The sequence below is a fragment of the Leucoraja erinacea genome, chromosome 35, assembly GCF_028641065.1.
Source record: "Leucoraja erinacea ecotype New England chromosome 35, Leri_hhj_1, whole genome shotgun sequence".
NCBI classification, from domain to species: domain Eukaryota; kingdom Metazoa; phylum Chordata; class Chondrichthyes; order Rajiformes; family Rajidae; genus Leucoraja; species Leucoraja erinaceus.
In genome coordinates, this window is record NC_073411.1 from 528,615 (window position 1) to 543,355 (window position 14,741).

At 47.2% G+C, this 14,741-nt stretch overlaps 1 protein-coding gene across 1 annotated transcript in view; it reads left to right on the forward strand.

Moving 5' to 3' along the window:
- The first annotated feature begins 6,348 nt into the window (after nucleotides 1-6,348).
- Nucleotides 6,349-14,741, forward strand: part of LOC129713141 (FHF complex subunit HOOK interacting protein 2A-like) — a 56,167-nt gene continuing 47,774 nt past the window's right edge. Inside the window, exons 1-4 of the mRNA XM_055661967.1 lie at nucleotides 6,349-6,526; nucleotides 9,906-9,984; nucleotides 12,906-13,075; nucleotides 13,815-13,919. Of these exons, the coding sequence (XP_055517942.1) occupies nucleotides 6,482-6,526; nucleotides 9,906-9,984; nucleotides 12,906-13,075; nucleotides 13,815-13,919 (399 nt within the window). The 5' untranslated portion in view covers nucleotides 6,349-6,481. The remainder of the gene's footprint in view (nucleotides 6,527-9,905; nucleotides 9,985-12,905; nucleotides 13,076-13,814; nucleotides 13,920-14,741) is intronic.

The window sequence follows — 14,741 nt, forward strand, 5'->3', positions numbered from 1 at the left end:
GGAAGGAAAAACGTTCTGTCGAGTTAGTCCCTGGTGAGATAGGTGTTTACAGTCCGAATTGCCTCTGGGAAGAAACTCCTTCTCAACCTCTCCGTTCTCACCGCATGGCAACGGAGGCGTTTGCCTGACCGTAGCAGCTGGAACAGTCCGTTGCAGGGGTGGAAGGGGTCTCCCATGATTTTGTTTGCTCTGGAGTTGCACCTCCTGTTGTATAGTTCCTGCAGGGGGGTGAGTGAAGTTCCCATAGTGCGTTCGGCCGAACGCAGTACTCTCTGCAGAGCCTTCTTGTCTTTGGCAGAGCAATTCCCAAACCAGATGGAAATGTTCCCGGACAAGATGCTTTCCACCGCCGCTGCGTAGAAGCACTGGAGGATCCTCGGAGACACTCTGAATTTCCTCAATTGCCTGAGGTGGTAAAGGCGCTGCCTTGCCTTACTCACGAGTGCTGAGGCGTGTGATGCCCATGTCATATCCTCAGAGATGTGGACTCCCAGATATTTAAAACAGTTCACCCTATCCACAGGATCCCTATTTATCCTCAATGGAGTGTACGTCCTCGGATGATGTGCCCTCCTAAAGTCCATGATCAGCTCCTTCGTTTTTTTGATGTTCAAGAGGAGGCTGTTATCCTGGCACCAGAGTGTTAGATCAGCCATCTCCTCCCGGTAGGCCCTCTCATCGTTGTCTGAGATCAGGCCCACCACCACAGTGTCATCAGCAAACTTAATTATTGAATTGGAGCTGAACCTAGCCACACAGTCATGTGTGTACAGGGAGTACAATAGGGGGCTGAGGACGCAACCCTGGGGCGATCCTGTGCTCAGGGTGAGGGACTCCGATGTATTCCCTCCCATCTTGACTACCTGGGGCCTGGCGGTGAGAAAGTCCAGGACCCAGGCACACAGGGAGGTGTTGAGCCCCAATTCCGTTAGCTTCCCGGCCAGTCTGGTGGGGACTATCGTGTTGAAGGCTGAACTGTAGTCTATGAACAGCATCCTCACGTAGCCCCCCTTCTGGCTGTCCAGATGGGAGAGAGCGGTGTGCAAGACCTGGGAGGCCGCATCGTCCGTGGACCTGTTCGGACGGTATGCAAACCGCAACGGGTCCATGTTCCGAGGGAGGAAGGCGCAGATGTGATTCTTCACCAGCCTCTCAAAGCATTTCATGACTACCAAGGTAAGGGCCACCGGACGGTAGTCATTCAGACAGGCTGGGGAGGCATTTTTTGGTACCGGTACAATGATGGATTTTTTGAAGCAGGCAGGGACCACGGACTTGTCCAGGGAGAGGTTGAATAATGTAGTGAGCACTGGAGCTAGCTGCGTAGCACAGGACTTGAGTACTCACCCCGAGATGCCATCGGGGCCTGCAGCTTTTCTCGTGTTCACCCGTGTCAGTGCCCTCCTCACGTCATGCTCGGACAGCGAGAATGTGTGCACATTCCTCCCTTCAGCTTCGGTAGCCTAGCTGTCGGTATTGTCGATAGTCGGCAGACCTGGGGTGGTGTTGCCCATCTAGAAACGAACGTAAAAGGAGTTCAGGTCGTCAGCTAGGGAGGTGCCGACACATGCGGATGAGGGAGGGGTGCTTCGGTAGTTGGTTACAATCCGTGGCCCCTGCCACAGGCTTCTGGTGTCCTGCTGCTCCATCTGTAACTCCATCTTGTCCCTGTACCTTCTCTTTGCGTCCTTCACATCCCTTCGCAGTCGGTAGGACTCTGCCTTGTAGACGTCCATGTTTCCTGATCCCAGGGTTGTCCTATCAAGAAAAAGTAGACAGTTTAGTTCTTTATTCAATACAGTTTAGAAGAATGAGAGGTGACCTTATTCAAATACATGATCCCAGGATTGATGATGGAGTATTTATACCCATTGGAGAATCCCCCCTACCCCCGCCCTCTGTCCCCTACAAGGGGAAACAGATACAATAATAGTGACTGGTTATTTAAAACAGAGGTGCAGAGGTAGGGCAGTGAATCTCTGGAGAGTGGTGGAGGCCAGATTATAAATATGTTTAAGGTGGAGGAAGATTGAAGAGTTAAAGGTAATGGGGAACTGGCATTGACGATGAGTTGAGGAGACGAGAGGTCAGTCGTGATTACAGTAACTATCGAGACTGGTGGTCCACTCCTGCTCTTAATCAGCCCTTAAATCAAAGGAAGAGGCATATAAATAGGCCAGCGGAAGCAGCAAACCTGGCAAATGGAGGTTAAGTTGAAGTTCAGGTTCGCGTTTATTGTCAGCTAACCAATTAAGGTACAGTGATATTTGAGTTACTATACAGAAATACCATGGGAGAAATTTAGAACTCAACAGAGGAGGACAAAGGGGTTAATTAAGAGGGGAAAAAAGAGCACAAAAGGAAGTTTGCGGGGAATATAAAACCTAACTGTAAAAGCTTCTTTAGATATGTAAAAAGGAAAAGATTAGTAAAGCCAAAAGTAGATCCCTTAAAATCAGAGACAGGTGAATTTATAATGGGGAACAGTTGAACGAGTATTTTGGTTTTGGTCTTCACTAATGAAGACACAATCTCCCGGAAATACCATGGGACCGAGGATATAGTGGGTGGGAAGAACTGAAGGGAATCCACATTAGTCAGGAAATTGTGTTAGGTAACCTGTTGGGATTGAAGGCGCATAAATCCCCAGGGCCTGATGGTCTGCACCCCAGAGTACTCAAGGAGGTGGCCCTGGATATCGTGGGATGCCTTGGTGATCATTTTCCAATGTCCTCTTGACTCTGTGGACTGGAGGGTATCCACTTTTTAAGAAAGGAGGAAGAGAGAAAACAGGGAGTTATAGACCAGTTAGCCTTACATCGGAAGTGGGGATTATTATAGATGTTATGGCAGCGCATTTGGAAAGAAGTGAGCATGGATTTATGAAAGGGAAATCATGCTTGACTAATCTTCTGGAATTTTTTGAGGATGTAACAAGTACAATGGATAAGGGAGAGCCAGTGGATCTGGTGTATCTGGACTTTTAAAATGCTTTTGACAAGAGATTAGTGTGCAAAATTAGCGCACAAGATATTGGGGATAGGGTATTGACATGGATAGAGAACTGGTTGGCAGACAGAAAGCAAAGAGTAGGAGTTAATGGGTCCTTTTCAGAATGGCAGGCAGTGACTAATGGGGTGCCGCAAGGCTCAGTGCTGGGACCCGAGTTATTTATAATATATATTAACAATTTAGACGAGGGAATTAAATGTGACATCTCCAAGTTTGCGGATGACGCAAAGCTGGGTGGCAGTGTGGGCTGCGACAAGGATGCTTTGAGGCTGCAGGGTGAATTGGATAGAATGGGTGAGTGGGCAGATCATAATCATAACAATCATAATCATACTTTATTAGCCAAGTATGTTTTGCCACATACGAGGAATTTGATTTGCCATACAGTCATACCAATAAAAAGTACCAGAACACACAAAATACATTTAAACATAAATAGGCAATAGACAATAGGTGCAGGAGTAGGCCATTCGGTCCTTCGAGCCAACACCGCCATTCAATGTGATCATGTTCATCAGTCACTGAAAGTAAGCATGCAGGTACAGCAGGCAGTGAAGAAAGCGAATGGCATGTTGGCCTTCATAACAAGGGGAGTTGAGTATAGGAGCAAAGAGGTCCTTCTGCAGTTGTGTAAGGCCCAAGTGAGACCACACCTGGAGTATTGTGTGCAGTTTTGGTCCCCTAATTTGAGGAAGGATATTCTTGCTATTGAGGGAGTGCAGCGTAGGTTTACAAGGTTAATTCCCGGGATGGCAGGACTGTCATATGCTGAGAGAATGGAGCGGTTGGGCTTGTATATAGAGTTTAGAAGGATGAGAGTGAATCTTATTGAAAGATAAAAGATTATTAAGGGTTTGGACACACTAGAGGCAGGAAACATGTTCCCGATGTTGACGGAGTCCAGAACCAGGGGCCACTGTTTAAGAATAAGGGGTAAGCCATTTAGAATGGAGATGAGGAAACACCTTTTGACCCAGAGAGTTCTGAGTCTGTGGAATTCTCTGCCTCAGAGGGCGGTGAAGGCTGGTTCCCTGGATACTTTCAAGAGAGAGCTAGATAGGGTTCTTGAAGATAGTGGAGTCAGGGGATATGGGGAGAAGGCAGGAACGGGGTACTGATTGGGGATGATCAGCCATGATCACATTGTATGGCGGTGCTGGCCCACCGTTCTATAAAATCAAGGCCAATCCCAATGTACCTGCAATCCCACTGGTAAACTTTCACCACTAGGCTTATCCAGAATTCTACCACTGCCTGAAAAATAATCAAAGGCTCAACTTCCACTGAGAAAGAGAATTCCAAAGACTCATTGTCATACGAAAATTTTCCCGAACAGTCTGTGACCCATAGCGCTGTGGCCAAAAGCAGGCCATATGCGGAAATTTCCCGAAATTATAGGTATGTTACAAAACCTACCTGAATCGTCATTGGGAATCTGCCCAAAGCCATGTCCGCGATTTTGGCGCTGTTTGGAGGGGGCGGGTTTAAAACGCGATTTTTACTAGGCTGTTCTAATCGCAGATGTTCAGCCTAGTAAATCATTAACGAAAAATCGCTGCAAGACCCGGTCGCAAAAGGTATTATTAGTTTTATAGGCCTCGAATAAGAGTTATAATAATTTTAAAATCACTCTCTCACTTCACAACCTCTCGCAGCCCCAGGGTTTTATAAAGCAAACAATTAAAGGTATGTACCTTATTTTTACATTAAATGGGGCGTGTATATAACCCTGTTTATAAAGTTTTCTATAGGGAGTAGCTCATTTTGGGCTTTTTATATCCCGCAGTATTTTTCTCGGCATTTGAGGGCACTAATCCAGCGCGATGTGAACGTTCTAAACCAGCACGTTCACAGGAACCCACTAGAAAGCCGATTTAAATGGGCATTTATTTACAGCAATTGAACACTAAATTCCTTCCATTTGGCCTATAAATTAATGTAAATTAGATATAAAAATCATGTTATATTGTGAATTATTGGTGAATAATCTTTGGACACTTAGGTTATTTAAGAAATGGATAGATGTTTATATCTAGTAATTGAATTTTGATTAAACATGATTTTCTTTTTTAGTATTTACTATTTGTTTTAGCGTTTAACTTTATAATCTCTACCTTTTTTTCTAAAATTGAAAAATTGAGGAAAAACAACGTGTACAGAGTTGCTTATTGGTTGCAGTCTGAGGAGTATGATGATGCTACTGATTATGATATGCCAATGTACCAGCTAGCAGCTGATCTTCTCCATAAAGACTTGGTCTTTTGCTAGAAATTGTAATGTATTTACCTATCCATAACTGACTTACAGCATATTATACAATAATATCAAAGTTCTGATCTTGAGAATATCACATTTTTGAATTTTCAAGGCAGTCTGGTTGTTTATTACCATTTCTGTCACATCGGTCAATTTTGTAATTAGCTACAATTAGGTAATTAGCTAATTATATGCTTTAATTTCATGTCATCCAAGTAAGATTGTTTTATATTTTTTCAGAATGCTTCAATCTATGATAGGTGAAAATTTCATTCAGTTCTCTTAATTCTTAAGAAAGTTACGGGTTTTTGACGATCCAAGATCACAGCTTTTTTGTAATGTCCATTGAAAATCAATAGGGAACAAGATGCTAATTTCCGAGTATGAAAATGGCCATAACTTTTTTAATACTTGAGATATGAAAGTGAATTTGGTGTCAAATTAAACTTGTTGTTATGCTTTATCTGATGGGATAAATTGCAGACTTGATTTTTAAAATCTAAAAATTTTGTAACATTGCTAGAAATTATTATTTCATTTCCCTAAAATTACCCTAAGACAACCAGAATTCCCGAATCTCAGGTTATTTCCTTCAAAGTGGAAACATTGCGTCCCACCCTCCCCACCCAGTCCCCCCCCCCCCCCCACCCAACTTCCTCCCCTTCCACTCCCCCTCCATCTCACCTTCCTCTACCGCCCTCCCTCCCTCCACGACCCCTCTTTCTACACCCCCCTCCACCCCCACCTACGCTCTACTCCCCCCTTCACACCCACCTACTCCTTGCCTCTAGCCGCCACTACCCCCTCCTTCAACCCCCCCACCCTTCCAACTATCCCACCCTACCCCCTCTATCCCCCCCTTTTACCCCATCCCTTCTCTCTTCCCCCACCTTTTACCCCTTCCCTTTCTCCACCCCCTACACCGCCCCCTACCCCTCGCCCCACTCCCTGCCCCCCCCCCCCCCCGTCCCTCCACCCCCTACTCCCTCCCACCCCCCTCCCTCTACCCCCCCCCCTCACTCGACCCCTCACCCCTCCCTCTACCTCCCTCCCTCCCTCACTCCTCCTCTCCTCCCTTCCCCCATGGGCCTCCTGCCCGTTTCCAGGGTAACGGCAGGTGCCGAGGTCGGGCCCAGTCCTCGGGCTCGCCGCCGCCGCCGCCGCCGCCTCGTCCTCCAGCAGTGAGCGGCCGGGTGGCCGCCGGCACGGCGCCATGTTGAGCAGGCTGAGCGCGTTGCTGCAGCAGGCCGTGGAGACGGTAAGCCGGGGTCGGGGCGGGGATGGGGCCGGTGTCGGCCCGGTCCTCAGCCGCTCCCCCTGAGTGAGCCGGGCCGGGCCGGCGACGGAGGGTGAGGTGAGGCCGCGGACTCCCGGGAGAGGCGGGCCCGGCCGGAGGTGGAGGCGGCCGGGAACCCACGGCAGGCAGGCAGGGAGGGAGCAGAGGGAAGTGAGCAGCGGACCGGGGTGAAGTGTGAAGACAGGGAGCCCGAGAGGTGGTCACGGTGACAACTGTTGGTCAGGGTGCGCTGAGGAGTTACCTGGGCTTGAGTTGTAGGCTGAGGCTGAGGGGTGACTTTATTGTGGGGTACAACATCATGAAGGGTACAAGATCACGGGGGGTACAAGATCATAAGGGGCGCGGATAAAGTGAATGCTCAGTCCCTTCCCCAGGGAGACGATTCTGAAACTCGAGAATAGATACTAGGAACTGCAGATGCTGCTTTACAAAAAAGACACAAAGTGCTGGAGTAACTCAGGGGGTAAGGCAGCATCTCCGGAGAACATGGATAGGTCTAAAACTAGAGGGCATAGGATTAGGATGAGAGGGTAGAAATTTCAGAAGGACCATTTGCCAAGATCACAAAGTGCAAACTAGTGCATTTTAGTGCAAGTTAAACCTGGCAAAACTTACACAGTGAAACGTAGGGCTTGAGAGAGTATTGTAGAACAGAGATATCTTGGGGGTAGTGCTGAGGAAGGGGAGATGCCTGCAATCAGGGTGGTGAAGAAGGCTTATGGCATGAAATATTTATAATATAAAAACAATTATATTATACTGAATCAAGTATTGATATGTACTTAATATGGGCATTGAGTACATATAGGGACATAATGTTACAGTTGTATTGGTGAGAACACATCTGGTATATAGTGAGTAACATTTGTCACTGCAGGACATGATACTTTTGGTTGATATACGGTTGGAGATGGTGCAGAAAAGAATCACAAGGATGTTTCCGGGACTGGAGGGCTTGAGTTTTGAGGAAAGACTGGGACTGTTTCCCCTGTAGCTTAGGAGGTTGAGAGGTGACTTTGTAGAGAATTATAAAATAACTAGACCAAGTGGGACCCGTTTTTCCCCGTTCCCCCAACGCAATATTCCACCACTCACCCGTTCCCCCAATGCAATATTCCACCACTCACCCATAGCCCCCAGCTACGCAGTCATGGCTTATTTCTCCTCATCCCCACACTCCCTCCCCTCCCCTTCACCCTCCCTCTTCTCTCCCCTTCACCCTCCCCCCTCCCTCTTCTCTCCCCTCCTCGTCATCCAACTTCTTCTCTCCCCTCCTCTTCACCCTCCCTCTTCTCTCCCCGCTCCTCCTCCACCCCTCTCCCTCCCTCTCCCCTACACTCAGTCACTCCCCCCCCCTAGCCCCTCTCCCTTCCCAAACCCCTACCCCACAACCCCTACCCCCTCCAACTCAACCTCTACCCCCCTCTAACTCCCTGCTCCCCCACTCAACACTCACCTCTCCCCTATCCCACTCCCCCACTAAACACAGCGTTTAAATAATATTTTTCCTCCGCCTCTCCCTCCCTCTCCTGACAACAATGTATCAAATCTCTCATTGCACTGGGCGGAACACTTGACAGGCAGTTTATGTAAACTAGATCCCATTGTGACAATATAGCTGCTAACTGCCAGTGCAGATGAAAGATCTTTCTCAAAGTGGGATCTTGTAAAGTTAAAAATGTGAATAACTTGTAAAATATAACATCAATCTGAAGACAACTTGATAAAAACACACCACATGACAACTGTGAGTAAGGTGCTCCAACAATTATAGCGCTATCGTGTAGTTCCAGGCATGAATAATCAGACAGGCAGACTCACAAACAAACAAGATGAGAGTTTTAGTAATATAATAATAAATAGTATAGATGAGGGACAAAGATAAGTGAATTGTCACAGTTCTTTCCTCTGGGGTGGGAGGGGGATTCTAAAACTAGAAGGTATATATTTAGGGTGAGAAGGAAAAGATTTAAAGGAGATGTGAGGGGAGGTTATTCACACAGAGGATGGTGGGTATATGGAATGAGCTGTCAGAGAAGGTGGTGAAGGCAGGTACAAAAAGGGGAGAATAAGTGTTCGGCACGGACTCTGCCGAGGTGGCCTGTTTCCGTGCTGTAATTGTTATATGGTTAATTACAGTGTTTAAAAGATATTTGGAAAGGTACATAGATAGGAAATGTTTGGAGAGGTATGCAGCCAACTATCTCAAAAAGACACTTTGTTTGCCATGGAAGAGTTGGCCAGGTGGGCAATAGAACATTCAAATAATGTGGGGTGGGCTGCAGCGTGCCTCATGTCATTGTGGGTGGGGAGTGTTATAGAACTGAGATTGTATAAGTACATAGTTCCATGAAAGTGGAAACGCAGATAGATAGAGTGGTGGAGAAGGCGTAGGGCATGGAGCATTGAGTACAGATATCGGAAACCAGTTATACCTGTGGAGGACATTGGGGTTACTGCAACAGGAATATTGAGTGCAGCTCCTTTTGCGGTTGTATAGGAAGGCTGTGATTAAACTGGAAAGGTTGCAGAAAAGATTCAAAGCTTGAACTTGTATAGCAGTAATCTCTATCTTTGGGAAACCAGACGTCAGGGTCCAGGAATCAGGATTGGTCAAAGTAACAGGTTACGTGTGTGGGTGAGAAGTTGGCAGATGGAATATAATGCGGGGAAATATGAGATCTTTCACTTTGGGAAGAATAAAATAGTGAATTATCATTTAAATAATGTGCAGTACCCAGATTGCTCTGTGTGGTTTTGTTGAGACATTCAAGAGAGGATATTTTGCATCGGAGGCAGTGCAGAGAAGGTTCAGTTGGTTTGTTCCTTGGTTGTATAAGACGTTGGTGAGGCCACATTTAGAGTATTGTGTTCAGTTCTGGGCACCGTGTTATAGGAAAGATGTTGTTAAGCTGGAAAGGGTACAGAGAAGATTTACGAGGATGTTGCCAGGACTAGTGGATGTGAGCTATAGGAAAAGGCTGGGTAGGCTGGGACTCTACTCAGGTTTGGCCGAAGGGCCTATTTCCAAGCTCTATGACTCTATATGGGAAGACTGGTTGGGCAAGTTTGGCGTACTTTGCTGCTCACACTCCTAGCACCTGACTCAACTGAAAAGGGGTTGGCTTTGGCTTTTGATAGCCTGGGGGTTTGGCCAGATTGGATTAGAGAGGAGAGGGGATCCCTCAGTCACTGCCCTGCCACAGATTTTAAAGGCTCTGATAGTTCTGTCCCATCGTCATTATACACACGCTCCCTCTGTTCCTTCCAAAGTGTTGCTCAACAGTGTCTTTCCAGTATAATTCCACATGCAATATTGTATTTTGTTTCTTTTCTAAAGGAGGAAGAGCCGGTTCAGCTGCTGGAGTCCTTCAGAGGTCATTGGAAAGGAATCACCAATTATTACATTGTGACCACAGGTTTGGGCGCAGGGTTGTGTTCAATAGTCTTTGTGGAGTTTTAGATATGAAATGTGTGGCGAGGGGCTGTCCGGTATGGAAGCAATGCTGCACTGATCTGCTGGCTGATAGACGGGTGGGCTTCAGTGGGAGACTCAGTGGACACAGGAGTTGGCAGGTCTGATATTCAAGAGCGGCACGGTGGTACAGCAGTAGAGTCGCTGCCTCACAGCACCAGTAGACACGGGTTCGATCCTGACATCGGATAATGTCTGTACGGAGTTTGGACGTTCTCCCTGTGACCGCGTGAGTTTTCTCCAAGATGTATCCTGCTGTATCATCTTCTTTGCTATCTATAATCCCACCATTTTTTGTGTTATCGAGTCATAGACTGATACAGCGCGGAAACAGGCCATTCGGCCCAACCTAGCCACATCAGCGAACATGACCTAGCTACACTAGTCTCACCTGCCCGCATTTGGTCCAAATCCCCCAAACCTGTCCTATCCATGTACCTGTCTAACTGTTTCTTAAATGTTGGTATAGTCCCAGCCTCAACTACTTCCTCTGTCAGCTTGTTCCATGCACCCACCACCCTTTGAGTGAAAAAGTTACCCCTCAGATTCCTATTAAATCCTTTCCCCTTCAACTCAAACCTATGTCCTCTGGTCCTCAATTCACCTAATAATAATAATAATAAATTTTATTTTCGGGCGCCTTTGAAAATCTCAAGGACACCTTACAGAAATTAACAGAAGAGAAAAAACATATAGTCGGAGTAAAATAAATAATAAGGACATCACCAGTACACAAATTAAAGACAGAAATCGCTCCAAAGACAAAAAAATCAAAAAACACAATGTGAAAGAGAGAGCAGCGGCAGCTAAAGCGCGCCAACGTCCACTCTCCCTTCCGATAGCCATCTTGGACACAGACTAACATATTAACTTACACGCAGGAAAAAATCATCCAAGGCACAATGTCCAGTCCCCATCCCCAGTTCACCCAAAGTCAGGCCTATTTAGACCTCCGCTATTGCCTCTACGGAGGCCTGATGTTCCTGGCCGTTTCCTAGCTGGGGACTGCGGCTTCCGAAGCCGACAAGGCAAGGCCGCGCCGGGTTGGAGCTCCCAGGCTCCCGATGTTAGAGTCAGCGCCGCCCGCCCCACTCCGCAGATCCGCAGCCCGGTGTTGAACTCGCCGGTCACAGCTCACCGGAGCTCCAGCGCGTAGATCCAGGCAAGGCATCGCCCGCTCCAGCGCTGTGCCGCCACTGAAGCCGAGGTGCTGGGCAGTCCCCTCCAGGAAACGGCGCTCCACGCCCGCTGGTAGGCTACGAGGACGGGTCGACGGGGCAGCCCGGAGAAAAAGCTGCCTCACTGACCAGGTAGGGACCTAGAAATATAGTTACCCCCTACACCCTATATTAAAAAGTCAATTTCTCCAACGGACGAAGCACAGGACTTACTAAAAACTACAAAAAAAAGTGAATTAAACGGACGGCTGCTGGTTAGCAGCCGTTCCCCAAGATGGCTCCTCCTCCTTTGAAATATAGTTTGTTCAAGAGACTGTGCATCTACCTGATCTATTCCTCTCATGATTTTATACAGCTTTATTAGAGATATACATAGTATTCTGTTGTGCTGCTGCAAGTAAGTATTTCATTGTTCTATCTGGACATATGACAATAAAACACTCTTGACTAGAAATCTTCAATATCCTGTATGAGCCTAGGTTCCCTAAACCTACCATCTTTGCATCTTGCTCTTTCAGGGATATACTGACGAAATGTTTACTATCTCGCTTTTAAACACCGCCCACTTAATGGACGTTGATCTCTCTTTAGCAATTACTTATCTACATTATTTAACAATCCCTTATCTACTTCCTCCAGGTCCTGCCTTACGCTAATGAAATCTGCCTTAATTCAGTTTGGTGCATTATCTCGAGGACTAGCTTTATCATTCATGACTACTTCGAAGCTCACCAAACTATGGTCACTATAGACAAAGGGTCCCTCTGCAGACACTCCTATCACTTGCACAACTTCATTCCCCAAGTTAGAGCCATGTCCAGCCCTTGACCAAGTAGAGCTCTCTACAAACTGTTTCACAAAACCCTCGCATGCACTTTACAGAAAAAAAACACAAAATGCTGGAGTAACTCAGCGGGTCAAGAAGCATCTCTGGTGAACATGGACAGGCAATGTTTCAGGATAGGACCCTTTTTTAGACTGGTTAAAGTAGGGGGAGAAGGCTCAAAAAGAGATGGGGCATGATAAGTGGTGGGTGTGGATATAGATGTGGAGGCGGGAGGTGGTTTGATAGGCAGATGGTTGGACAAAAGCCAGAGATGAAAAGGAGACAAGGTGTAAGATAAGAGCAGAGTGAAATGTGAAGTTAGAGGAAGGGATGTAGGGGGAAGGGGAAAGAGGGGAGCAAGCTAGCGAGTGAAACAGATACACACCCAGGTGGGACACAGGGAATAGAGGCAGGAATAAGGAAAGAATTATCCGGAAGATGCAGGATCTTTTCATTCCAAAGAGGAAGAAAGATTCTAGGGGGAGAAAGATGCAACAGCGGCTGTCAAGGGAAGGCAGGACATTATAAAACTAGAGAAGGCGTATAACATAGTAAAGATTAGTGGGAAGCCAGAGGATTGGACAAATTGCCAATATTACCCGAGGAGTGTTACCTGAAATTAGAGTTATGTTGATACCATTGGGTTAAGGAACAGATATTGTGAATCAGTAACTGGTTTCACCAGGTTTGGATCAGTGCGCTGTGTTGTTTCAGTACATGTGCTGACTGCTTCAGGGTCTACCATGTGTCATTGTCATGGCAAGATCAGTTTTTCCTCTTGGAAGTGAATGGGCAGTCCCTGGTGGCTGGAAATATGAAGACAAATGTGCCCTCGTGATGGTCAAAGATGCTGTTTTCCAGATGAAAATCTTCCGGTGAAACAGACGGACATCCCATGGCGCCTGAGACAGATGGTGGATATACTTGTTTACGAGGAGAAGCAGAGTGAATCGGGAGAGACGGGACCATGTATGGAATACTTCTTGCAGCACAAAATACTGGAGACCCTCTGCACACTGGCCAAGGCGGGGGTAAGCAAAGTTAATAGGGAGGGAGGGATACACACTACAAAGGGCAGGAGGGTGGAAATTAATGGTGAGATATGTGAGAACACGCTGGCATGGAGGATAAGAGGAAGCAACTGGTGTGGAGGGGTAGTGCTGATGAGAGGTGTCGCTGGGAATGTATGGAATGGGTGAATTTTGGCAGTAAGTATGTGGAGCTGGGAGGTGAGATGAGCAAAGGGGCAATGGTATAAATGCTCAGTGGTAAGTGAGGATTGACGTGGAAATGTTTACTTTTGAGATACAACATGGAAACCGGCCCATTGGGCCACTGAGTGTACGCCGACCATCGATCACCTGTTCACACTAGTTCTATGTTATCCCACTTTCATATCCACTCCTGAAACACTGGGGGTAATTTACAGAGGCCATTTAAACAGCAAACACGCACATCTTTGGGAGGTGGGAGGAAACCTGAGTACCCAGAGTAAATCCACGTGGTCACAGGGAAAACATCAAACTCCACACAGACAGCACCTGAGGTCAGGCTTGAACATGGGTCTCTGGTGCTGTGAGGCAGTGGCTCTACCAGCTGCACCACTGGTGTGAAGGGAAGGGAGAGATGGAGATGGGTTGGACTGGGCTGTCTACAGTGTGGTACGGAGTGTGAGTGGGTTATTGGGCAGAGGTTGGGTTGCCAGGGAACATTGGGAGTTGGTTCAGGTGAGGCCGAGCTGATCTCTGCTGTCTGTCTCCTTGTTCACAGTATCCCCCCGGTATGAAACAGCAGGTACTGGTCCTGGTCACCAAACTCCTTGGGCAGATTCAGCAGCCGCTGCTGCCTCATGTCAACGTGCACCGCCCAGTGCAGGTGAGTATCGTGCATTCTCCCACTAGCCAAACACTTTCACCGTCTTACCCATTTTCTCACTCGCCCTGACATGCAGCTTGCATTCTCCATCACTGCTCTGTGAGGCTTTGGGCAGTGGGTGTCACAGCCTCACGTGTTATAGTAGTAGAATTAGGCCATTCGGCCCACCAAATCTACTCCGCAATTCAATCATAGCTGATCTCTGTCTCCTAATCCTATAATCCTTGACGCCCGCTCTAATCAAGAAACGAGGTGTCTGCAAGATGCTGGGGTATCTCACCAGGACAGGCACCATCTCTGGAGAGAAGGAATAGGTGACATTTTAAATTGAGACCCTTGTTCTCAGGGGAGTGGGCGGTACATAGATAAAATGTAGTCGGAGACAGTAAGACTGGTAGGAGAACTGAGAAGGGGGAGGGGATGGAGAGAGAGGGGGAAAACAAGGGCTACTTAAAGTTAGAGAAGTCACTGTTCATACCACTACGGTGCAAGCTACCCATCCAAATATGAGGTGCTGTTCTACCCCATTTGAGCAAGGGGTGTCTACGACGTGTTTGACTGCACTGTCTAAGCGTGTACTTGGAATGGCTCCTGGCATTTCCATCGTGCCCAGCCATGTCAGACTCAAGAGTCAAGAGTGTTTTATTCTCATATGGACCAAAGTGGAATAATAAAGTTCTTTCTTGCAGCCGCGTAATAGATCTGTAAACGCAGTACTCAGCTGATAACAATCATAAAAAAACCCAATGTTAGTGCAAAACAAAACGAAAGGCCAGTGTAACCATGGCAGTCATTGTTCAATGGCGTGATGGTTGTTGGGAA